This window comes from Schistocerca cancellata, chromosome 3, assembly GCF_023864275.1.
Source record: "Schistocerca cancellata isolate TAMUIC-IGC-003103 chromosome 3, iqSchCanc2.1, whole genome shotgun sequence".
Taxonomy (NCBI): domain Eukaryota; kingdom Metazoa; phylum Arthropoda; class Insecta; order Orthoptera; family Acrididae; genus Schistocerca; species Schistocerca cancellata.
In genome coordinates, this window is record NC_064628.1 from 291166226 (window position 1) to 291190813 (window position 24588).

Sequence of the window (24588 nt, forward strand, 5' to 3'; positions counted from 1 at the left end):
GCTTCGCAACAAATACAACTTCAATGTTGCCTTCTCTACTAATAATAATCTAAAGAGAAACTTCATTCATAATTTGAAATCCATTCGCTCCCCTACAGAAAGTTCTGGCGTTTATAAGATCATCTGCGATACCTGCTCCTCCTATTATATGGACAAACTGGACGTGCTTTCACCATCAGATCTAAAGAACATCTTTTGAGAAAGAACGGCACCAGTCCCCTTAATTCATCCTTTGCCGATCATCTCTTAATAACTGGACACGTGCCTAAAGCCATAGGCGATAACAATATTCTGCATACCGAAAAGAAGGGGCGTAGGTAAGATGTTTTAGAGGAATTGGAGATTTTCAAATATCTCTCCCGTCATGATGGCCTCATTCTCAACGAACAGCTGCAGCTACGAAATAAAAACTTTTTCGACTGTATAAAGCCATTGCTTGATCTTTGATTCAGATTTCCTCATGCAATTTACCGAAATGTTGTTTTCTTGTTACATCTTTGCTGTTTTCTTGTATGTCATAACTAACGTTTTTTTACGTTACAAAATGTATCTCTGTTTAAAGCAGGTAAATACGTAACTTCATCCTATTATTATTAGTGCTTACATTATCCCTGAATCAGCTGCATCACAATTTCATGTGTCTAATTTTGAATGTACAGTAGCCTAGTTGTTTCTGCGGCTACTAGATGGCGCTCGTAGCAACACCATGTTTACTTGCCCACACTTTCTAACGTGGGCACCTCAGTCTTGTTGCAACCCTTGTTCACTAAAGTACGAGCAGCCCTTAGCGGCTCGCCATCTTACTTACAACTATTCACGACGTCGCCTTTCCGGCTTAGATCTTTTTTAATACGTGACTTGTAAGTACTGCATCTTTTTCCAGTCAGTACAAACTTTAATTTTATTAATGGCTCAAATGGCTCTGAGCATTATGGGACTCAACTGCTGCGGTCATTAGTCCCCTAGAACTTAGAACTACTTAAACCTAACTAACCTAAGGACATCACACACACACCCATGCCCGAGGCAGGATTCGAACCTGCGACCGTAGCAGCAGCGCGGCTCCGGACTGGAGCGCCTAGAACCGCACGGCCACCGCGGCCGGCAATTTTATTAATGTATTATATACTTAATATGTTTTAGAACTGTTAGTCTAGTTCTGAAGGCGACGCTCATAGTAGCGTCGAAACCTGGGCAATTTTGACTTGGGTTTATTTGTTCTAATATAATTCTGACACGGTCACTGAACCTTAGCAGCTATGTTCAAAGTTTTACTTCCATGACCACTGATTACCAGTTCAATTTGAAAATACAACGTGGCAACGGTTGCTTCAGTGTGAATTGAATCGAATATAACTGTTACAGAAGGTATTGTTATGGAAGTGTGTTCCTGCAATAGGAACAATAAACCAAAAGTAATTTATATTGTATGTCATTACCTCTGTGGTTTCACAGATCGATACCACCCCCATCGGCGTGTCACAGATGGAAACGGATAGGCACATTTTCGACAGATGTCGACAGTGGTCGCGTGGGGACCCGGAAGATCCAATGATACATGCCCACTGGCCACACCTTCGGTGGCTCCGACTGCGAATGCCCTCTGTCGCCGTGATATAGGATGGCCGGCGGCAGCTACGCGGCCCAGTCTCAGTCAGCTTTCGACATTACGCTTGTGCTTAAGTAGCGGGAGCCTCACATTGCACGACGCTCATCAGCCGCTTCTACATCTACATCTATCCTCTGCAAATCACATATAAGTGCCTGGCAGAGGGTTCATCGAACCACCTTCACAATTCTCTACTACCAATCTCGTATAGCGCGCGAAAAGAACGAACACATATATCTTTCCGTACGAGCTCTGATTTCCCTTATTTTATCGTGGTGCTCGTTTCTCCCTATGTAGGTCGGTGTCAAGATATTTTCGCTTTCGGAGGAGAAAGTTGGTGACTGGAATTTCGTGAGAAGATTCCGTCGCCTTTCTTTTAATGATGTCCAGCCCAAATCCTATATCATTTCTGTGACACTCTCCCCCATATTTCGCGATAATACAAAACGTGCTGCCCTTCTTTGAACTTTTTCGGTGTACTCCGTCAGTCCTACCTAGTTAGGATCCTACGCCGGGCAGCAGTATTGTATAAGAGGATGGACAAGCGTAGTGTAGGCAGTCTCCTTAGCAGATCTGTTACATTTTCTAAGTGTCCTGCCAATAAAACGCAGTCTTTGGTTAGCCTTCCCCACAACATTTTCTGTGTGTTCCTTCCAACTTAAGTTGTTCGTAATTCTAATACCTAGCCGCTTCTTGTAGTAGCTAGACTTCACAACTGTTCGTTCTTTTGTAAAGTTTCTTTGCAACGCTTGGAGAAAGCTACAAGTTAACAAGTAAAGTGGCGCTAATCATTTCCGTTCGTGTTCAGCTTCCCTACGACAAAAACTGCTGAACCACACTGTAGCCCACTTCTTCTTACCACTGTGTACGAAGTAGTTCACAACAATTTCAAATTGACATCCCTCATTCTTTAATTAAAGAATATTTGCAACATACGAGGGAAGATCAGAAAGTAACACACAATAATTTTACTACAAAAAATTTAATAAATAACAAAACAAAATAATCACAAATCAACTTATATACAGGGCTATTACAAATTATTGAAGCGATTTCATAAATTCACTGTAGCTCCATTCATTGACGTATGGTCACGACACACTACAGATACGTAGAAAAACTCATAAAGTTCAGGTTTCTGCCGCCAGAGCGCTCGAGAGCGCAGTGAGACAAAATAGCGACAGGAGCCGAGAAAGCGTATGTCGTGCTTGAAATGCACTCACATCAGTCAGTCATAACAGTGCAACGACACTTCAGGACGAAGTTTAACAAAGATCCACCAACTGCTAACTCCATTCGGCGATGGTATGCGCAGTTTAAAGCTTCTGGATGCCTCTGTAAGGGGAAATCAACGGGTCGGCCTGCAGTGAGCGAAGAAACGGTTGAACGCGTGCGGGCAAGTTTCACGCGTAGCCCGCGGAAGACGACGAATAAAGCAAGCAGGGAGCTAAACGTACCACAGCCGACGGTTTGGAAAATGTTACGGAAAAGGCTAAAGCAGAATGCCAGTTCGGCATTTCTTAAACAGGAGATTGGAAAACCGATGGATCGGTCGTGGTGGAGATCATGACGAGCAATTCATGTCATGGCCTCCACGCTCTCCCAACTTAACCCCATGCGATTTCTTTCTGTGGGGTTATGTGAAAGATTCAGTGTTGAAACCTCCTCTACCAAGAAACGTGCCAGAACTGCGAGCTCGCATCAACGATGCTTTCGAACTCATTGATGGGGACATGCTGCGCCGAGTGTGGGAAGAACTTGATTATCGGCTTGATGTCTGCCGAATCACTAAAGGGGCACATATCGAACATTTGTGAATGCCTAAAAAAACTTTTTGAGTTTTTGTATGTGTGTGCAAAGCATTGTGAAAATATCTCAAATAATAAAGTTATTGTAGAGCTGTGAAATCGCTTCAATCATTTGTAATAACCCTGTATTTCCCCTACTTTTCTACGTAGTCACCAACATTCTCTACATGTTCATCCCATTGTGGTGCCAGTTTCAATATGCCCTGTTTGTAGAAATCTGTTTCGTTGGATTACAGCCATCTACGGACTACTGATTTCACTTCCACATCTGTCACAAAGTTTTGACTGGCCTCTAACTTCTCCATGGAACCAAACAGAAGAGAGTCCAAAATCTGCGGACTGCTTATTTCACTTCCACATCTGTCACAAAGTTTTGGCTGGCCTGGAACTTCTTCATGGAACCAAACAGAAGAGAGTCCAAAAGTGCAAGGTCTGGACCGTGTGGGTGATTCTGGAGTACCTCTCAACCAAACTTGGTGATTTGTTCAAGAACAGGTGCAGCAACATGGGGGCCAGCATTGTCATGAAGAACTTTGACGCTGTCACCATTAATGTTTTGGCGTTTGTCACGAAGGGCACGACAGAAGTTGATTAAAGATTTATTGTAGGCTGTAGCATTCACAGTTGTCCAGTGTTCAGCAAAGTCCACTAATAACACACCATGCACCGCCCAGAACACTGACTGAGTCACTTTCAATTTTTTTCGTTCTGAGCAACCACAATGTTTTCACTCCATGGAGGCCTGGTTGGTTTTGAGCATGTAGTGGTATGGTCACGACTCATCATCAGTGACGACTTGTTCAGAAAGTCATGCCCTCCGGCGGCGTAATGCATTAAGTGATCCGAGCTTGTCATTATTCGCTGACCCTTGTGATTGCCTTGGGCACCCAACGAAGAGTAACTTTACGAAATTTCAATGTGTCGTGAACAAATTCGTACACTGCACTATAGTCAATGTTGAACTGTTGCGATTAAGTTTGTAGTTGCGCGCTGTGGTCGTTCGAAATTGCTACTTCAATGGTTCCGACATCCTGCAGGGTTGCAGTTGTTACCGGCCGTCTGGAGCATGGCGAATTACTAAGGTTCACACGGTCCTCTTGGAAGAATGCACACCACCTGGAGACATTGCTACGGTCCATACAGTCGTCCCCATACACATCACGTATGTCCCTGTGAATTTCACTCAGTTTACGCTCTTTGGACTACAAGTATCGAACGACACTTCGTTGTTCTTCACAAGTTTACAACAGTAACATGCGCACCATATTTGTTTCGTAGTTCATGCCTCTGAGGCTAGAGCCGCACATGTAAATAAAATACGCTCTGTTTGGCAAACTTGAAATTACACTGACAAGCAAGAACATTATGCCATCGACCTACTGTCGATATAGACCCATCCAGGCGATAGCAGCGTCACCTGGCAAGGAATGACTGCTAGTCAGACGCGCGCCCATTGCATATAGTATCAGTGTGTGTGCTGTCCATGTGTAGAATGGGGAAGGCGCGCTATCTATCAGAGTTTGACCAAGGATAGATTGTATGGCTCAGAGGTTCGGCACGAGCATTTTGGAAACTGGATGACTTGTGCGTTCGAGGAGTGCTGTGATGAACGAAGAGGAAAGCACATCCAGACGTCGTGGGGTTGGGCAGCCACCCCTCAATACAGATGTCAGATGTCGTAGCCCGGGCAGACTGATAAAACAGGACAGGCGGTCAACAGTGGCAAAACTAACATCTGACTTCAATGCTGGGCAGGGTACACACAGTGCACCAAACACTCCCAATTATGGGCCTCCGCAGCCGACGACACATGGATGTGCCAATGTTAACACCATGACTTCGGCAACTACGACTGGAATGGGCACGTGACCATCGGCACTGGACGTTCGTGCAGTGGCAGAGTGTTACATAGTCTGATCAATACCAGTACCTTCTTCATAATGGCGATGGGAGGGCGCGAATCCACCATCTTCTGGGGGAACAGATTTTCCACACGTGTATGGTGCAGACATGCTGGCTGCGGCTCCATTACGCTCTAGGGAACAGCCACGTGGGCATTCATGTGTCCAGTGGAGCTCATGCAGTGCTACATAATGGCCAATGAGTGTTGTACAACGGTTGCAGAAGACGTACACCACTTCACGGCCCTCAGTGACGATCATGTTACCCGACAGCAGTAACGTTTTTCAGCAAGGTAATGCGTCATTTCACAAGGCCAGAATTGTGATGAAGTGGTTGGAGCAACACAGTGGCGAGTTCCAATTGACGTGTTGGTCCCCCCACTCGCCAGATCTGAACCCGATCGAACACATCTGGGATGTGGTTGACAGGAAGATGATGCTGTGATATGCAAATGATTAGCTTTTCAGACCATTCACACAAGGTTGGCGCCGGTGGCGACACCTACAACGTGCTGACACGAGGAAAGTTTCCAACCGATTTCTCATACACAAGCAGCAGTTGACCGGCGTTGCCTGGTGAAACGTTGTTGCGATACCTCGTGTAAGGAGGAGAAATGCGTACCATCACGTTTCCGACTTTGATAAAGGTCGGATTGTAGCCTATCGCGATTGCGGATTATTGTATCGCGACATTGCTGCTCGTGTTGGTCGAGATCCAATGACTGTTAGCAGAATATGGAATCGGTGGGTTCAGGAGGGTAATATAGGACGGCTTGCTGGATCCCAACGGCCTCGTATCACTAGCAGTCGAGATGACAGGCATCTTATCCGCATGGCTGTAACGGATCGTGCAGCCATGTCTCGATCCCTGATTAACAGGTGGGGACGTTTGAAGACAACAACCATCTGCACGAACAGTTCGACGACGTTTGCAGCAGCATGGACTATCAGCTCGGAGACCATGGCTGCGGTTATTCTTGACGCTGCATCACAGACAGGAGCGCCTGCGATGGTGTACTCGACGACGAACCTGGGTGCACGAATGGCAAAACATCATTTTTTTGGGTGAACCCAGGTTCTGTTTTCAGCATCATGATGGTCCCATCCGTGTTTGGCGACATCGCGGTGAACGCACATTGGAAGCGTGTATTCGTCATCGCCATACTGGCGTATCATCCGGCGTGATGGTATGGGGTGCCATTGGTTACACGTCTCGGTCACCTCTTGTTCGCATTGACGGCACTTTGAACAGTGGACGTTACATTTCAGATGTGTTACGACCCGTGGCTCTACCCTTCATTGGATCTCTGCGAAACCCTACATTTCAGCAGGATAATGCGCGACCGAATGCTGCAGGTCCTGTACAGGCCTTTCTGGATACAGACAATGTTCGACTGCTGCCCTGGCCAGCACATTCTCCAGATCTCTCACCAATTGAAAACGTCTGGTCAATGGTAGCCGAGCAACTGGCTCGTCACAATACGCCAGTCACTACTCTTGATGAACTGTGGTATCGTGTGGAAGCTGCAAGGGCAGCTGTACCTGTACACGCCATCCAAGCTCTGTTTGACTCAATGCCCAGGCGTATCAAGGCCGTTATTACGCCAGAGGTGGTTGTTCTGAGTATTGATTTCTTAGCATCTATGCACCCAAACTGCGTGAAAATGTAATCACATGTCAGTTCTAGTATAATGTATTTGTCAAATGAATACCCATTTATCATCTGCATTTCTTCTTGGTGTAGCAATTTTAAAGGCCAGTAGTGTAGATCGTCGTGAAATTTCAGCATTACAGCTGCAATATCAGGGCGGAAAAAAATTATTGTGAATTACTTTCCAGTTACCCCTCGCATACGAGACACGTATACGTATTAGGCACACGGTCACGTCATCTTGGCAACGTAAATGTCCCTACGTAAATGTCCTATTCTTGAGCCCTACAGCCGCAATAATATACGAGAAAAGACATTTGATAAGAAGAGAGGAGTGAGGAGCTTTGCAGCGTGTGAGGGCTCTTTTACTCGCTGGGAGCCGCGCGCGGCCGTATACTGACCCCTCTGGAAAGTGTAGAAGGCGACGGCGATGACGATGAGGCAGAGGATGGCCCTGCGCCGGCGCGGCCGCCGCCTCGCCAGCGTAGCCAGCGTGTCCCTGGCGGCGCGCCAGTCCCAGAAGTCGGCGCAGCAGGCGTCGGCGCGCCGGGGCAGCGGTTCGTGGCCCGGCGCCGTCCTCGAGCGCAGCGCCACCGCCGCGTACACCACGGCCGCCAGCATCAGGCAGGCGTTCACCGCGAACATCAGCGTGTACGACCGCTGCAACGGGCCCGCCCACAGGTACTTGCCTGCACACGGCGACACATCTCTCACTGACGACCGTTTCTTTTTTCACAGTACAGCGTTACAATAACGTTTCACAAAACGTTTACAAACGAATCTGTCAATAGTTGCTATACCCCCCGTGTTTGGCAACTAGTTTCGAACCAACTGGTTCATTTTCAGGCCTAACCTACTGAGGCTACAAAACAACAGCATACAGGGTTGTCCATTGATAAAGACCGGGCCATACATAGCACGAAATAAGCATCAAACGAAAAAACTCTACAAAGAACGAAACTTGTCTACCTTCAAGGGGGAAACCAGCTGGCGCTATGGTTGGCCCAGTAGATGCCGCTGCCTTAGGTCAAACGGATATCAACTGCGTTTTTTTTTTAAATAGGAACCCCAATTTTCAATTACATATTCGTGTAGTACGTAAAGAAATATTAACGTTTTACTTGGACCACTTTTTTCGCTTTGTGATAGATGGCGCTGTAATAGTCACAAACGTATAAGTACGTGGTATCACGTACCATTCCGCCAGTGCAGACGGTATTTGCTTCGTGATACATTACCCGTGTTAATATGCACCGTTTACCAATTGCGTAAAAGGTCGACAGCATGTTGATGTATGGCTATTGTGATCAAACTGCCCAACGGGCGTGTGCTATGTATGCTGCTCGGTATCCTGGACGACATCATGCAAGTGTCCGGACAGTTCGCCGGATAGTTACGTTATTTAAGGAAACAGGAAGTGTTCAACCACATGTGAAACGTCAACCACGACCTGCAACAAATGATGAAATGATGAAAACGTCGGTGTTGAGAATGCTACATCAACATCGATTGCACCCGTACCATATTTCTATGCACCAGGAATTGCGTGGCGAAGACTCTGAACGTCGTGTACAGTTCTGCCACAGGGCACAAGAGAAATTACGGGACTAGGACAGATTTTTTGCACGCGTTCTATTTAGCGACGAAGCGTTATTCACCAACAGCGATAATGTAAACCGGCATAATATGCACTACTGGATAACGGATAATCCACGAGGGCTGCGACAAGTGGAACATCAGCGACCTTGGCAGGTTAATATATGGTGCGGCATAATGGGAGGAAGGATAATTGGCCCCCATTTTATCGATGGCAATCTAAATGGTGTAATGTATGCTGATTTCCTACGTAATGTTCTACTGATGTTACTACAAGATGTTTCACTGCATGACAGAATGGCGATGTACTTCCAACACGATGGATGTCCGGCATATAGCTCGCGTGCGGTTGAAGCGGTATTGAAGAGCATATTTCATGACAGGTGGATTGGCCGTGGAAGCACCATACCATACCCGCTCGTTCACCGGATCTGACGTCCCCGGATATGTTTCTGTAGGGAACTTTGAACGAAATTTGCTATAGTGATCCACCGACAACGCCTGACAACATGCGTCAGCGCATTGTCTATGCATGTGCGAACATTACGGATGGCGAAATACTCGCTGTTGAGAGGAATGTCGTTACATGTATTGCCAAATGCATTGAGGTTGACGGACATCATTTTGAGCATTTATTGCATTAATGTCGTATTTACAGGTAATTACGCTGTAACAGCATGCGTTCTCAGGAATGATAAGTTCACAAAGGTACATGTATCACATTGTAACAACCGAAATAAAATGTTCAAACGTACCTACGTTCTGTATTTTAATTTAAAAAACCTACCTGTTACCAACTGTTCGTCTAAAATCGTGAGCCATATGATTGTGACTATTCAAGCGCCATCTATCACAAAATGAAAAAAGTGGTCCAACTAAAACACTCATATTTCTTTACATACTACACGAATATGTAATAAAAAATTGGGGTTCCTATTTAAAAAAAAACGCAGTTGATATCCGTTTGACGCTTATTTCTTGAGATATTTGGCCCGGTCACGATCAATGGACCACCCTTTATAGCTGCTAGTGAACAGTCAAAAACAAAATGTTCAAATGTGTGTGAAATCTTATGGGACTTAACTTCTAAGGTCATCAGTCCCTAAGCTTACACACTACTTAACCTAAATTATCCTAAGGACAAACACACACACCCATGCCCGACGGAGGATTCGAACCTCCGCCGGTACCAGCCGCACAGTCCATGACTGCAGCCCCTAGACCGCTTGGCTAATCCCGCGCGGCAGGGAACTGTCAGTACAAAAATAAATTGCAATAAATAGTTCAAATGTAACAGAAATTAATTATTTGAATTCAAACGTAGCAGCATTGAAGGTACTTGATCTTAATAATAAATATCGGAATAGCAATACATGCTTTACACAATGTTCACATAATGACTGTCACAATCCACACGTGCTTCTTAGCAAGTCGAAATCAAAGGGAATGTCACCGTAGCCAACAACACCAGGGAAACTTTCGATGGCGCTAGTGTCACGCCTCATGTACAAGCGCACACCCGCAGCCAATGGGCGTTTCGTGTTCTAAATGTGGATGTATCTAAGCACCTTTATTTACCTTGACTAGTGTTGAACTACTGGTCGGCGGATGTTATCTCCGCATTGTGGAGCACTGAGTTTCTCGTGAATGGACAACAAAGACCTCCGTCGCCTCCAACACGATGCTACCTCATCACGGAATCGCCACATTGCTGTACTCGACAGAAAGGATGTCTCTGCCGCACAGCATTATCAGGTTCCCTCAACACACTATGGCTATGGTCATCTGATATCACACATATGAGGCATTCATTTGTAAAGAGAACTGTGCGCCAAGTTTCTTTGTCCGTTCTTGATAATTTTGTGTCCATCTCTATGGTTCAGTTTCGTGTCTCGCCGTAAGGATCGGTTCTCTCCTGGCCGTTCAGATTACAGAGAAGACTTCTGGAGTCTGTTTCGCACAGTTTGGTTGGACACACGCTTGCCGCTGACTCTTACAACGTCATTTGTATAGTCGTGGTAGTCTAGTCAGGGTTTTTGTGGGTTAGAAGTCTCAGACACCGGTCCGACCGCAGTCGTACCACTGAGCGTACCACATCATTCTAACTCGCAGCTATTCACTATGCAACTTCTCTTGTTGACATGAAACAACAATCCGTGGGCGATCAAACGTCTTCTTGGGCCGCAGAACGCCCAGACCTTGTTTACTAAAGCCCTGCACTGTTTTCTGAACGAATGAACACTTGTGACTCTCTAACCAACAGTCAGTATTTCCCGTTTACAGTCGCTCCCATCAGCCGCCGGCCTGAGTGGCCGAGCGGTTCTAGGCGCTTCAGTCTGGAACCGCGCGACCGCTACGGTCGCAGGTTCGAATCCTGCCTCGGGCATGGATGTGTGTGATGTCCTTAGAAATTAAGTCCCATAGTGCTCAGAGCCATTTTTGAACCCATCAGCCACCGCGCCGAGTGTCAACTCTGTTTGCGCGAGTAATACTGTATCCACGAGCCACACATATGGAGAATTTCCCCTATGAGTAGAATTAATAATTTTATTTCATTAAGCATGCTAAATAAGGACTCGTGGATAATCTTTTAGAACGCTTGAATGTGTGAAAAGTGTATATTTATCGCATTTGCTAGGTAACTGCTTTCTGTGCTTTGTTTGGCACAGTGAATTCGTGTTCGTAGGCAACCAGGCACACGCTGCTCGTCGACTTTGCGCAGGGAAATCCCAGCTAGCTGCATAGACAGTAGGCAGCATTTTTCACTTCTGCTGTATTTATTTTAGTGGTAAAGAACTATTTTCTGCATTTTAGGCCATTTCAAGTGATTCTCTGTATAATAGGGAGGACACTACGTTACCTCCACAAGACGAAACCTAGTTAAATGAACGTATAGGTGGTGGAGACAAATATGGGAACACCGAGAGAACTGCACGCTTAAACATAAATGGAGACGCCAGCCAAGCTTGGAGGTTGCGCTGTTTAATTAGGCCACGAACGCACCTGTGCAGTTCCCTCAATACGTTGCAAGTATTAGTCGGGTCACAACACTGTTCTGTGTAGTTGTCAGTGCGTTATATAATAGCTAAGGGAATTCGAACGTGGGCGTATTAATGGTTCAAATGGCTCTGAGCACTATGGGACTTAACTGCTGAGGTCATCAGTCCCCTAGAACTTAGAACTACTTAAACCTAACTACCCTAAGGACAACACACACATCCGTGCCCATGGCAGGATTCGAACCTGCGACCGTAGCGGTCGCGCGGCTCCAGACTGTAGCGCCTAGCACCGCTCGGCCACTCCGGCCGGCCGTATTGTTGGTGCTCGTATGGTGGTTGCTTCCAGAAGCAAGGTAGCCAAAGTGTTTGGTGTTTCAAGACGCACCATATCGAAATTTATCCTACATATATGGAAAGCGGAGAAACATACGCTCTGTCACGACGCAGACAAAAATGTGTGTGTCAAACGATTGTGACACACGGTCACTGAACAGGATTGTGACGAAAAAGAAGAGAACGACAACTGCCAAAGTCACTGCAGAACTGAATGTCGCACTCGAGAACCCTGCCAGAAGGAAAACAACATGAAGAGAGCTCCATAAGCTCAGAATTGCATGGCGAGCTGGAAACCAAAACCACTCATCAGAGATGTAAATGTCCATAACCAGAAAACGTGCTGCAGAATACATCAAACGTGGACTGCGGAGCAATGGAAGAAAGTCATTTGGTCGGATGAGTCCTGTTTCACACTGTTTCCAACTTGAGTTTACGTCCCAAGGGTGAAACATGACGGTGGTTCGATGATAATTTGGGTAGTCATAACGTGTTATTCCATGGGCCTCATAGCTACTCTGCAAACTAGCATCACTGCCAAGGATTTTGTGACCATTTTGGCTGGTCAGGCCCATCGGAAGGTACAATCTATGTTCGTCAATGGTGATTCTATGTTCCAAGACGAGCTGTTCACACAGCTCGCATCATCCAGGATTGGTTCTGTGAGCAGAAGACTGAATTGTAGCATCTCTTCAGGCCACCATATTCACCAGCTATCAGTTTTATTGAGCATTTGTGGTCTATTTTGTAGAGAAGGGTGCGTGACAGCTATCCACCCCCATAATCGCGTATCCATGTTTTTATCCCTCCCCCCTTTCCCTCCACCCCTCCTTGCAACTACCTGCAATAGAAAAGTGTGTTATATTCATTAAAATGCCCGCGTCCCTATTCGTAGAGACAGCGTAGTGTGCTCGCGTTTATAAAAAAAAAATTACCCAAAAATGAAAGCTTGAAATTAGTCGTGAAGCAAGAAAATATGTACAGTACAAGAGGAAGAATGTCACCTTCTTTTAAACCAATTTCGTATTGTAGTATACACTACGGAGAAAATATTCGAGGGTTGGAACTTTAATAGTGACAACTATTTAATTACAGCTCGTACAAAATAGATACGTGTTTCAAATTTTTAACGACTTTCAGAGTAGTCACCAACATTTTGTATAGCCTGTTGCCAGCGATGTGGAAGCCGTAGGATACTCTTAGCAGTGCCAGTTACGATGACAGTTCGAGCGGCACGGTCTATTGCCCGACGAATTTGTAGCAGTTCTGAAGCGCATGCCGTGAAGTGTCTCCTTCAGTTTAGAATTCGAGTTGAACTTACGAGGGTTTAAGTCAGGGGAGTGCAGTAGGTGGTATAGCCCCATCAGTCAAACAAATCAGTAACAGCTTGCACTGTACGTACTTGAGCATTGTCCTGCAAAATGATGGTCAGGTCCTGCAAAAAGAGTCATCGCTTCTGTCTCTATGCTGTTCATTTTTGGAACACAACCTACGACCAGCTTAGAGACAGAAGTGATGAAACTTTCTGCAGGACCTGACCATCATTTTGCAGTACAATGCTCAAGCACGTACAGTGCAAGCTGTTACTGATTTGTTTGACTGATGGGGCTGCTAAGTGCTATACCACCTACTGCACTCCCCTGACTTAAGCCCTCGTGAGTTCAACTCGATTTCCAAAATGAAGGAAACACTTCACGGAATTCGCTTCAGAACTGCTACAAATTCGTCGGGCAATAGACCGCGCCGCTCGAACTGTCAACATAACTGGCAATGCTAAGAGTATCCTACGACTTGCACATCGCTGGCAACGGTTTATACACAATGCTGCTGACTACTTTGAAGGTCATTAAAACTTTGAAACACGTATCTACTTTGTACGAGATGTAAATAAATAGTTGCCACTATTAAAGTTCCAACCCTCGTGCATCTGCATAGACTTTAAAGATGCAGTACTAACGCGATAACTGGCACCGCTGAGTGGAAAAGTACCAAGGATAATTAGATCATATTCTATATAACGTGAATGTGATCCAATGAACTGTGACATTTCCAATTTTGTATACATGAACACTTCGCAGCTAGCAAGTGACAGGTAGCATTGAAAAATTCTCTATCACTTCCGAACTTAGGGTGAAACACATGGCATCAATAGAAATGATTACAGCTAGAGGAAAAATTATACGAAAGCAACATCCAAAGTTATTTGCTGGAAGTCTGCGGAGGAAGACAATGAACCAAAAAATGGAAAAATGCAGTAGTTTTCTTCCAGGAGTGGTGGTAAAGCTCGGTATACAGGATAACGTCTGCGACGTCTGAAAAGTGGGAGGAGAGATACTGGCAGGAGTAAACCTGCGAGGGCGGGCTATGAGTTTTGCCTGTATAGCGCAATCAGACAGAGTGTTTCCATCAAAAGCCAATGTTCCGAGTTCAAGTATCTGTACAGACCACAGTTTTAATCTGCCAGGAGATGACAGTAACGTAGTTCTATTTCAACAAAAATCCTGCTGGGTGTGTGACGTGTCGTTATGTTGGTAAATTTATCACATTTTCTAACTGATCAAAGGTATGTGCATACTTACTAATGGACACTAGTATGGGGTGTGTCAACCTTTCGTCTTTATGAAGGTTTGACCCTTACTAGGGACACTAACAGTGAGATATCTATGGAGGAGTAGCTACACATACTTCCTGAAGAGCCGAAACCAGAAGAGATAAGTGATGTTAGACGTTGGGGCTGGAAGGAAGTCGATGTTGTAACTCATTCCAGAGGTGTTCCACTGGGGTCAGTTCGGGACTCCGGGTAGGCCAATCAATTTCATGATTGTTTCACAGATGCTCCTTAATGTCACGGTGCCTTGACGCTAATATCAATGTATCAGAACTGTTCCTCTGCTGTATGCAGTACACATTGCTGTAAATACTATTCGTATCCTTCCGCAATTAGCGTTTTCGTAAGATCAATAAGGGGATCACATCCTCGCCACGAAAACCACCCCAATACGGCAACACCGTCTCCTCTATACTTCACTACTGGCACTACACATAAGAGCAGGTAACGTTTCCCAGGCATTCGCCAAACTGAAACCCTTCCTTCGGATTATCACAGCATATATACACTGACGTGACAAAAATAGCGATATTCACATATACAAATGGCGGTAGTATCGCGTAAACAAGCTATAAAAGGGCAGTGCGTTGCCGGAGCTATCGCTTGTAGACAGATGATTCATGTGAAAAAGGTTTCCGAAGTGATTACGGCCGCACGACGGAAATTAACATAACAGACTTTGAACGCGGAATGGTAGTTGGAGGTAAGCGCACAGGACATTCTATTTCAAAAACTGTTAGGGAATTTAATACCCCGTGTTCCACAGTGACAAGAGTGTGCCGAGAATACCAAAATTTCAGGCATTACTTCTCACCACGGACAATGTAGTGGCCGATGGCCTACACTTATTGACCGAGAGCAATGGCGTTTGCGTTGAGTTGCTACTGCCAACAGACAATCAGTACTGAGTGAAATGACCGCAGAAATCAATGTGGGAAGTACGACGAACATATCCGTTAGGGCAGAGCGCTGAAATCTGACGCTGAAGGGCTATGGCAGGAGGCGACAGACACGAGTGCCTTCGCCAACAGCATGACATCGCCTGTAGGGCCTCTTCTGGACTCGTGACCATACCAGTTGGACCCCTGACGACTGTAAAACCGTGGCCTGGTCAGATGAGTCCCGATTTCAGTTAGTAAGAGCTGATGGTAGGGTTCGAGTGTGGCGCAGACCCCACGAAGCCATTGACCCAAGTTGTCAACAAGGTACTGTGCAAGCTGGTGGTGACTCCGTAATAATTTTGGCGGTGTTTACATGGAATCCGATCCGATCATTCACTGGAAACAGTTATATCCAGCTATTTGGAGACCATTTGAGACCATTCATGGTCTTTTTGTTCCCAAACAACGATGGAATTTTTATGGATCACAAAGCACCATGTCATTGGGCCGCAATTGTTCGCGATTGATTTGAAGAAGCCGGCCAGAGTGGCCGTGCGGTTCTAGGCGCTACACTCTGGAGCCGGGCGACCGCTACGGTCGCAGGTTCGAATCCTGCCTCGGGCATGGATGTGTGCGATGTCCTTAGGTTAGTTAGGTTTAATTAGTTCTAAGTTCTATGGGACTGATGACCTCAGAAGTTAAGTCGCATAGTGCTCAGAGCCATTTTTTGATTTGAAGAACATTATGGACACTTAGAGCGAATTATTTGGCCACCCAGATCGTCCGATATGAATGCCATCGAACATTTATGGGACATAATCGAGAGGTCAGATGATGCACAAAATCCTGCACTGGCCACACTTTCGCCGATATGGACGGGTATAGAGACAGCATGGCTCAGTATTTCTGAAGGAGACTTGCAACAGTTTGTTGAGTTCGTGACTCGTCGAGTTGCTGTACTACACGGGGCAATAGGAGTTCCGACACGATATTAGGAAGAATTTTGGAACTTTGTGGTAAGGTCTTAAGGGGCCAAACTGCTGTGGTCATCGATCCCTAAGCCTACTCACTACTTAATCTAGCTTAGACTAACTTATGCTAAGGACATCACACACACACCCGTACCCAAGGGAGGACTCGAACCTCCGACGGCGGGAGCCGTACGGACCGTGACAAGACGCCTGAGACCGCGCGGCTATCCCGCGCAGCTTAGAAGGTATCCCGTGAGTTTTGCTACCTCAGTGCAGCATGATTAATCACCCCAAATCACTCTTTTCCAGTCATCCGCTATCCAGCGGCGTCGCTCTTTAACCACTGCAAGAGTCGCTACAGTAATGTGTGGTTTATGACAATCTGCTCGACCATTGCACCCCATGCTTTTTAACACTATGTACAGAGTCACTGTGCTAGCTATACTGCTGATAGCACTTTGCAACTTACGAGTGATTTCTTCCAATGATTTCAGGCGGTTTCTCACAATTACCCCCCACAACGCTCAATGGTCCCTGTCTGTCAGTACATAAGGTCTGTGTGACCTTGCTTTATCTGCAGTTATTTCTTCGAGTTTCCACTTCAGAATCACCTACAGTCGACTCGGGCAGTCTTAGAAGGACTGAAATGTCGCTGATGGATTTGTTACTCCAGTGACATCCAGTGACTAGTCCACGTTCGAAGTCACTGAGCCCTCTTGACTGACCCATTATGCTGTTACTGCTTTTCCTCTGACGACACAATACTCCCCGCCTAATTTTACACTGGTTAGTCTGCCTCTCGTGGCATCTAATGATAAATTCTGCATTATATACGATTGTTAGGATGCTTTTGATCAGATAGTGTACCTCCAAGGCAAGGCAAGGAAAGAATTTCTGAAAAAGAGAAATTTGTTAACATCGAGTATACATTCAAGTGTCAGGAAGTCGTTTCTGAAAGTATTTGTATGGAGCGTAGCCATGTATGGAAGTGAAACGTGGACGATAAATAGTTTGGACAAGAAGAGAATAGAAGCTTTCGAAATGTGGTGCTACAGAAGAATGCTGAAGATTAGATGGGTAGATCACATAACTAATGAGGAGGTATTGAATAGAATTGGGGAGAAGAGAAGTTTGTGGCACAACTTAACTAGAAGAAGGGATCGGTTGGTAGGACATGTTCCGAGGCATCAAGGGATTACCAATTTAGTATTGGAGGGCAGCGTGGAGGGTAAAAATCGTAGAGGGAGACCAAGAGATGAATACACTAAGCAGATTCAGAAGGATGTAGGTTGCAGCAGGTACTGGGAGATGAAGAAGCTTGCACAGTTTAGAGTAGCACGGAGAGCAGCATCAAACCAGTCTCTGGACTGAACACCACAACAACAACAGTGTACCTCGTGGTCTCACACCAAGAAGGACTGTATTGAAATTGACTCTGGCCGCAAAATCCTACGCTCTTATATTACTAAATTGTAGATGAACTTGAAAAGAAGAGAATGAGGCAAAACATAAATACTCCAGACCTACAAGCTTACTATCTGTAACGTGCAAGATAATTACAAAAATTAGCACAAACGGCTTACAAAATGTGCATTTAATCAAGCAAAGGACGAACTGGAGTTAGAAGTGGATATAATCTGCTCAAAATATGTTGTGTACCAACCACACGACTTGTATAGGTTTTCCCCTTTTATTTCAGAAATCTTTTTCTCAATATTCATTTGGCAAGTGAGTAACAGGAAGGGCTTTCCATGATGTGATATGTTAATGTTCTTGTGTAGCTCATTCAAGAATGGAATATATAGTAAATGCTTACTAACTGTCTCTTACGAGCGGTAAATCATCAATATTATCTTCAAATTTCTTGCCAAAAGCGAGATTCTGCAAGTTTGAAACAAGAACTTTCTACAATACTTACAATACAATGGTGTCACTCGCCTGTAAGTAAAACCCATGCTACTTGTCTTTGTATACACTGAGGATCCACTATCCTCTCATCGTGTGTTGGATCACTCTAGCTACTCAAAAACTGAATGGAAAGCTTGGATCCATACACTGACTTGGCATATGAACAGAAGTACCTAGAATTTTTTGATTGATCATTCGCTAGGATCTGTCCAAAAATTATTGAAACTATCGTTTTTGCCAGCCCTTCTTTGGATGCTCTAGTTGCTATTAATTCTTCACGGTCAGTTTCTGTGTAATCTCTTTGGTAGAGAGAGTGTACTAGTTTTAGTTTTCATATCATTAAATCAAGACGGCGCTTTGCTAAACAGGAACTGCTCTGCTGGTGAACAGTGAAGTACTGTTTTTTCGTACAAGTAAAGCTTTCTGTTTCGTGGGGCTGATGGTCCCTGTTCTCTAGTGAGAAACGTTGGTGGACAAACACTCTGAAACAACTTCTGGAAGAATAAGAGACAACTGCTACAGAATTACAGCCTGGGAAATGATGTCGAGGGCTTCACGAGGGCTATTGACCTTTGTGGAAGGTACTGTTTAGCTACGTGGTTACTAGCCCATCCTCGCAGACCCCAACTGTCTGTACGAGATGATCGTCGTTCCTGAGGAGGGCAGGATCTTTCAGCAAGAGAAACTGCCTCGTCTCACGGCTAGAAGTGTCCGCATACGACTAGGGGATCCCCATTAAAAATCAGTGTGTTTCTCTGACATCCTAAACCCTGGATCTTAAACTTACTAAACTTCCATTTGACACTGCGATCGCTGTGTTCGCTATGCGAATCTGTATCGCTCTTACTTCAAATGGTTCAAATGGCTCTGAGCACTATGGGACTTTACATCTAAGGTCCTCAGGCCCCTAGAACTTAGAACTACTTAAACCTAACTAACCTAAGGACATCACACACATCCATGCCCGAGGCAGGATTCGAACCTGCGACCGTAGCGGTCGCGCGGTTCCAGACTGAAGCGCCTAGAACCACTCGGCCACTCCGGCCGGCCGCTCTTACTTCACCAGGTAGCGAAAGCACTGAAGAAAATATAGCTGTGGATACCTGAATAAACCTATCAGCACGATTCACTACAAGTCCGATTCGTCTTGATACTGTTACATAGGTGGTTGTAACACAGCGATTCTGTAACTCGATGGAATGGCAATCTGTTTAGAAATGAGGCACGCTACAGCAGTCTTCCACGCGGACACAGTTCTACCGTACTTCATCTGCCATCTGACCTTGAGAGGCCCGATGGGCATAGTGCTGAGGTTGACTTTGTTCAGCACATGTGGGAGTCCCTTACTCCAGGTACTCTTAGTCTGGTGACTCTGTAGGTCGGCAGCGTACAGCAAATATGTTTAGCGCTAAGGCTTTCTACAGCAAAAGAGATACAGCAAAAGAGATACTGCCCAACTGCCTAACCTGGAGTGCCCCCTCTGTGCTTAGTGCACCTCATCTAGCTACCGTTATTCTAGTGACTCTGTAGCTCACAATGTATAACCAGTCCGTTTAGCAGGGAGGCTTCCTACAGCAATGGTGACACAAAAGACATCTCAGTTTGTCAGCTGCCTGACCTAGTGCTACGATTGACCACGTCCAGCACGTTTCAGAGTCAGTTCCACCTTGTCAAGGTACCGCTACTCTTGCGATTCTGTAGCTAACCGGTGTTTGGCCAATCTGTTTGGCATTAAGGCTTTATAGAGTAGAGTCGGAAGGTGACCCAATCCTTTCGTAAATGGCCAGCCCCCTGACCTAGAGCAACGCCAGTTGGCATGGTGCTGAGGTAGACCACGTCGAGGACGGCGACGCGCAGGGTGCGCTGCTCCCTGGTGGTGACGTCGGCCAGGTAGCTGAAGCAGTTGGCGAAGATGGCGACGTCGGCGCCCGTCAGAGCACTCGGCAGCGCCGCCGACCACAGCACCGTCGACAGCGGCCAGTCCGCTGCAACAGACGTAACGTCGATGCTCCATTAGTCTCCTCAGTAGTTGCCTTTCATGAAAGTCTCACATTAGACACCCAAGCTAAAAAACGGAAACTAATTAATAATGAGGCTTGCTTCTATTAGTCAAACTACAGCCAACATGGAAGTCTGACATGGGAATGGAAATAAGCGTTTGGCGTCATTGGCCGTGAGGCCCCTTACGGGGCAGGTCCGGCCACCTTGGTGCAGGTCTTATTACATTCAACGCCACATTGGGCGACCTGCACGCAGGATGAGGATGAAATGATAATGAAGACAACACAACACCCAGTCCCCGAGCGGAGAAAATCCCCGACCCAGCCGGGAATCGAACCTGGCCCCTTACGACGGCAGTCCGTCACGCTGACCATTCAGCAATCGGGGCGGTTAATTAGAAGCAACAGACCACTCAGTATGTGGTTTGCAGAACATGTGAAAGCATTTGACCAAGCCACAATAAAATCTCAGCTGCAGCAGATTAGAACCAAGGAATAACATCCAAACTGAAAGAAATCGAACATTTTACATCATGAACACCTTTACTGAACGCCACCTAACTGATACTCCAGTACCTCTATGACTTTTGGGATATGTTGATTCCAATTTAATGCCTACACAAGCTTAATTTCAAATTTCCAGTACCGAAGAAAGCCATTCCTATAGATGAAGAATGATGTGAGCACACGCATGTGTCTAACAGCATGGAACAAGGGGAGATAGCAACATAGCATGCCAAATATATATATGACGGTCGACTCATTGGCATGAGGGACTTCGAAGCATCACATCGACAGATGACACAAGCAGTCAGCTGTAGTGCAATGACTGCAGAATGGGTGATGACGAGATGGGCTCTGGATAACAGCGTGGCAGATACAGTTGGAACGAATCCGTCTAGAAGGACTACACCACGAAAAGTTGGCAGGACTGTTCGTATGTCACTGACGAATAGAGACAGATAACAAAAGCTAAAATCTGGGTAAAGGCTGGATGCAGTGCACCACCAAGAACAACCGGCAAGAGATTACTGGAAACTGGGTTGAGATGCCGAAATGCCGTATTTTATTTGCCGCTGACACCATACCACAGACGATGGAGACGTTTATGGTGTAGAAACAGTGTCAGCTGTCACAATGAATGGCATTCTGTGGCGCACAAAGATGAGTCTTGCTTCAATTTCTTGGGGCTAGATCCACGAGAACATGTCTATAGACGAACAGGTGAAATATTGGGGAAATGCAATCAGTCTGCAAAGGAGAATGCTTACAAATCATTCGTGCGAATCATTCTAGAATACTGCTCAAGTGTGTAGGACCAATACCAAATGCGGCTAACAGGAGGAAAACTTTTGGAAATTTGTGTTAAGTTCCTATGGGATCAAACTGCTGAGGTCGTCGGTCCCTAGGCTTACACACTACTTAATCTAACTTTAACTTACGCTAAAGAAAACACACACACCCATACCCGAGGGAGGACTCGAACATCCGACGGGGGTAGCCGCAAGAACCGTGGCAAGGCGCCTGAGACCGTGCGGCTACCCAGCGCAGCGACTATCAGGAGATAATGAACCTTTACAGAGAAGGGCAGCACGGATGATCACAGGTTTGTTTCACCCATGGGAGAGATTCTGAAGAAGCTGAACTGGTAGACTCTTGGAAACTGATGTAAACTATCCCGAGAAAGTCCACTTACACAGTTTCAAGAACTGGTTTAAATGATGACTCCGGAAATATACTAAAACCCCGTATGTATCGCTCACATAGGGATCGTGAGGAGAATATCAGAATAATTACAGCACGCACACAGGCATTTAAAAACCATTCTTCCTGCAAGCCATATATGAATGGAACGGGAAGGAACCCTAATAACTGTCAGAATGGGACTTACTCTCTTCCAAGCACTTTACAGTGCTTTGCGAGGTATCGCTAAGTATAGAGGTACATATAAATGACAGGAAACAGCTGTTCTAGCTCACCCAAATTCTGGTAGTCATGAAATGGGGAACTATTGTACATGACAACAGGGGCGAGTTGGTAATTTTTGAAGGGAGTCTGAATGCTCGCCCACATGTGGCAATAATGACCAACACTACTGTCATATCCTTCACGTCAAGGGCACCAAATAGTGTATTCCAACAGAATAATTCAACACCATCACGCTGGAAGTCACACCACAAACGCTGTGAGGAATGTGCACATCCATGACTGACCTGACTGGTTCCCTAACTTGTCTGGGACGTGCTGGGAAGGTGTCTACTTTCCTGCCAAGCTCAATCCAACAATTTTCATTAACCGACAACTGTTTCAGGCATAGCAATAAATGCCTTGTTAACTTTCGGAGGCTGTTTCCTTCCATGCCACAGAGAATACAAGAGTATGTTTTATGCTCTTGGGGGTTATATTTCGTACTGATGTTGATCAGGAGATCATGGAAGACATCTGAAGAAAGTGGAAGGTTCTGACCACAATTTATTGGTTATGCACTGTAGATTAAAAATGAAGAAATTGGAAAAGGGTAGGAAATTAAGGAAATGGTACCTTGGATAATTTGAAAGAATCAGAGGTTGCTGAGACTTTCAGGGCCAGAATTATGCAATGGTTGAATATAACAGGAGAAAGGAATACAGGAGAAGATGAATGGGTAGCTCTCAGAGATGAAATAATGTTCAAATGCATGTGAATTCCTAAGGGACCAAACTGCTGAGGTCATCGGTCCCTAGACTAACACACTACTTAATCTAACTTAAACGAACTTACGCTAAGAACAACACACACACCCATGCCCGAGCGAGGACTCCAACCTCCGGCGGGAGGGGCCGCGCAGTCCGTGACATGGCGCCTGTAACCCCGCGGCCACACCGCGCGGCATGAAATGATGACGGCAGCAGGTGATCAAATAGGTAAAAAGACAAGGCCTAGCGGAAACCCTTGGACAAGACAAGAGATATTAAATGTAATTGATAAAAGGGAAAAAAATATAAAAACGCAGCAAATGAAGCTGGTGAACGGGAATAATAACGTTTAAAAAATGAGATTGACTGGAAGTGCAAAATGGCTAAGCAGGAATGGCTAGAAACCAACGGCCTTGCCGCAGTGGTAACACCGGTTCCCGTCAGATCACCGAAGTTAGGCGCTGTCGGGCTGGGCTAGCATTTGGATGGGTGTTGGCAAGTGGGGTGCACTCAGCCCTTGTGAGGCAACTGAGGAGCTACCTGATTGAGAGGTAGCGGCTCCGGTCTCGTAAACTGACATGGCCGGGAGAGCGGTGTGCTGACCACATGCCCCTCCATATCCACATCCAGTGACGCCTGTGGTCTGTGGATGACATGGCTGCCGGTCTGTACCGTTGGGCCTTCCAAGGCCTGTTCGGACGGAGTAGTAGTAGTAGTAGTAGTAGTAGTAGTATGAATGGCTAGAGAACAAATGTAAGGGTTTAGACGCATACTTCACAAGGGGAAAGATAGATACGTCCTACAGGAAAATTAAAGAGGCCTTTGGGGAAAAGAGAAGCAACTGTATAAAAATCAAGAGCTCAGATGGGACACCAGTCCCAAGCACAGTAGGGAAAGGTGGAAGGAGTATATAGAGACAGAATGTCTAGGCCAGGGAGATGAACTTGAAGACAATATTACAGAAAGAGAGGTGGACGTAGATGAAGATGAGACGGGAGACATGATACTTCGGAAAGAATTTGACACAGCTCTGAAGGATCTGAATCAAAACAAGGCCCCAGGAGTAGACGATATTCCGTCAGAAGTACTGATAGCCTTGGGAGAGCCAACCATGACAAAACTCTTCCATCTGATGTCGAAGATGTATGAGACTGGCGAAAAACCCTCATAGTTCAAGTAGAATGTAATAATTCCAATTCAAAAAGAAATAGTTGCTGACAGGAGTGAAAATTACCGAAATATCAGTGTAATAAGTCATGGTTGCAAAACACTAACACGAATTCTTTACAGAAGCATGGAAAAACTGGTAGAAGCCGACCTCAGGGAAGATCAATTTGGAGTCCGGAGAAATGGAGCAACACGCAAGGAAATACTCACCCTACGACTTACCTTAAAAGATAGGTTAAGGAAAGGCGAATTCACGTTTATAGCACTCGCAAAGCCAGAGAAAGCTTTCGACAATGTTGTTTGGAATACTGTCTTTGATATTCTGAAGGTAGCAGGGGTAAAATACAGTGAGCGAAAGGTTATTTGCAACTTTTACAGAAACTAGAAGGCAGTTATAAGAGTCGAGGGACACGAAAGGGAACCAGTGGTTGATAAGGGAATGAAACTGGGTTGTAGCATATCCCCGATGTTATTCGATCTG

At 45.6% G+C, this 24588-nt stretch overlaps 1 protein-coding gene across 1 annotated transcript in view; it reads right to left on the reverse strand.

Annotated features, from left to right (window-relative positions):
* LOC126174983 (proton-coupled folate transporter) overlaps positions 1–24588 on the reverse strand; it is a 263537-nt gene that overhangs the window by 96511 nt on the left and 142438 nt on the right. The window contains exons 4-5 of the mRNA XM_049921459.1: positions 20062–20250; positions 7371–7658 (exon numbers count right to left, since the gene is read on the reverse strand). Of these exons, the coding sequence (XP_049777416.1) occupies positions 7371–7658; positions 20062–20250 (477 nt within the window). The remainder of the gene's footprint in view (positions 1–7370; positions 7659–20061; positions 20251–24588) is intronic.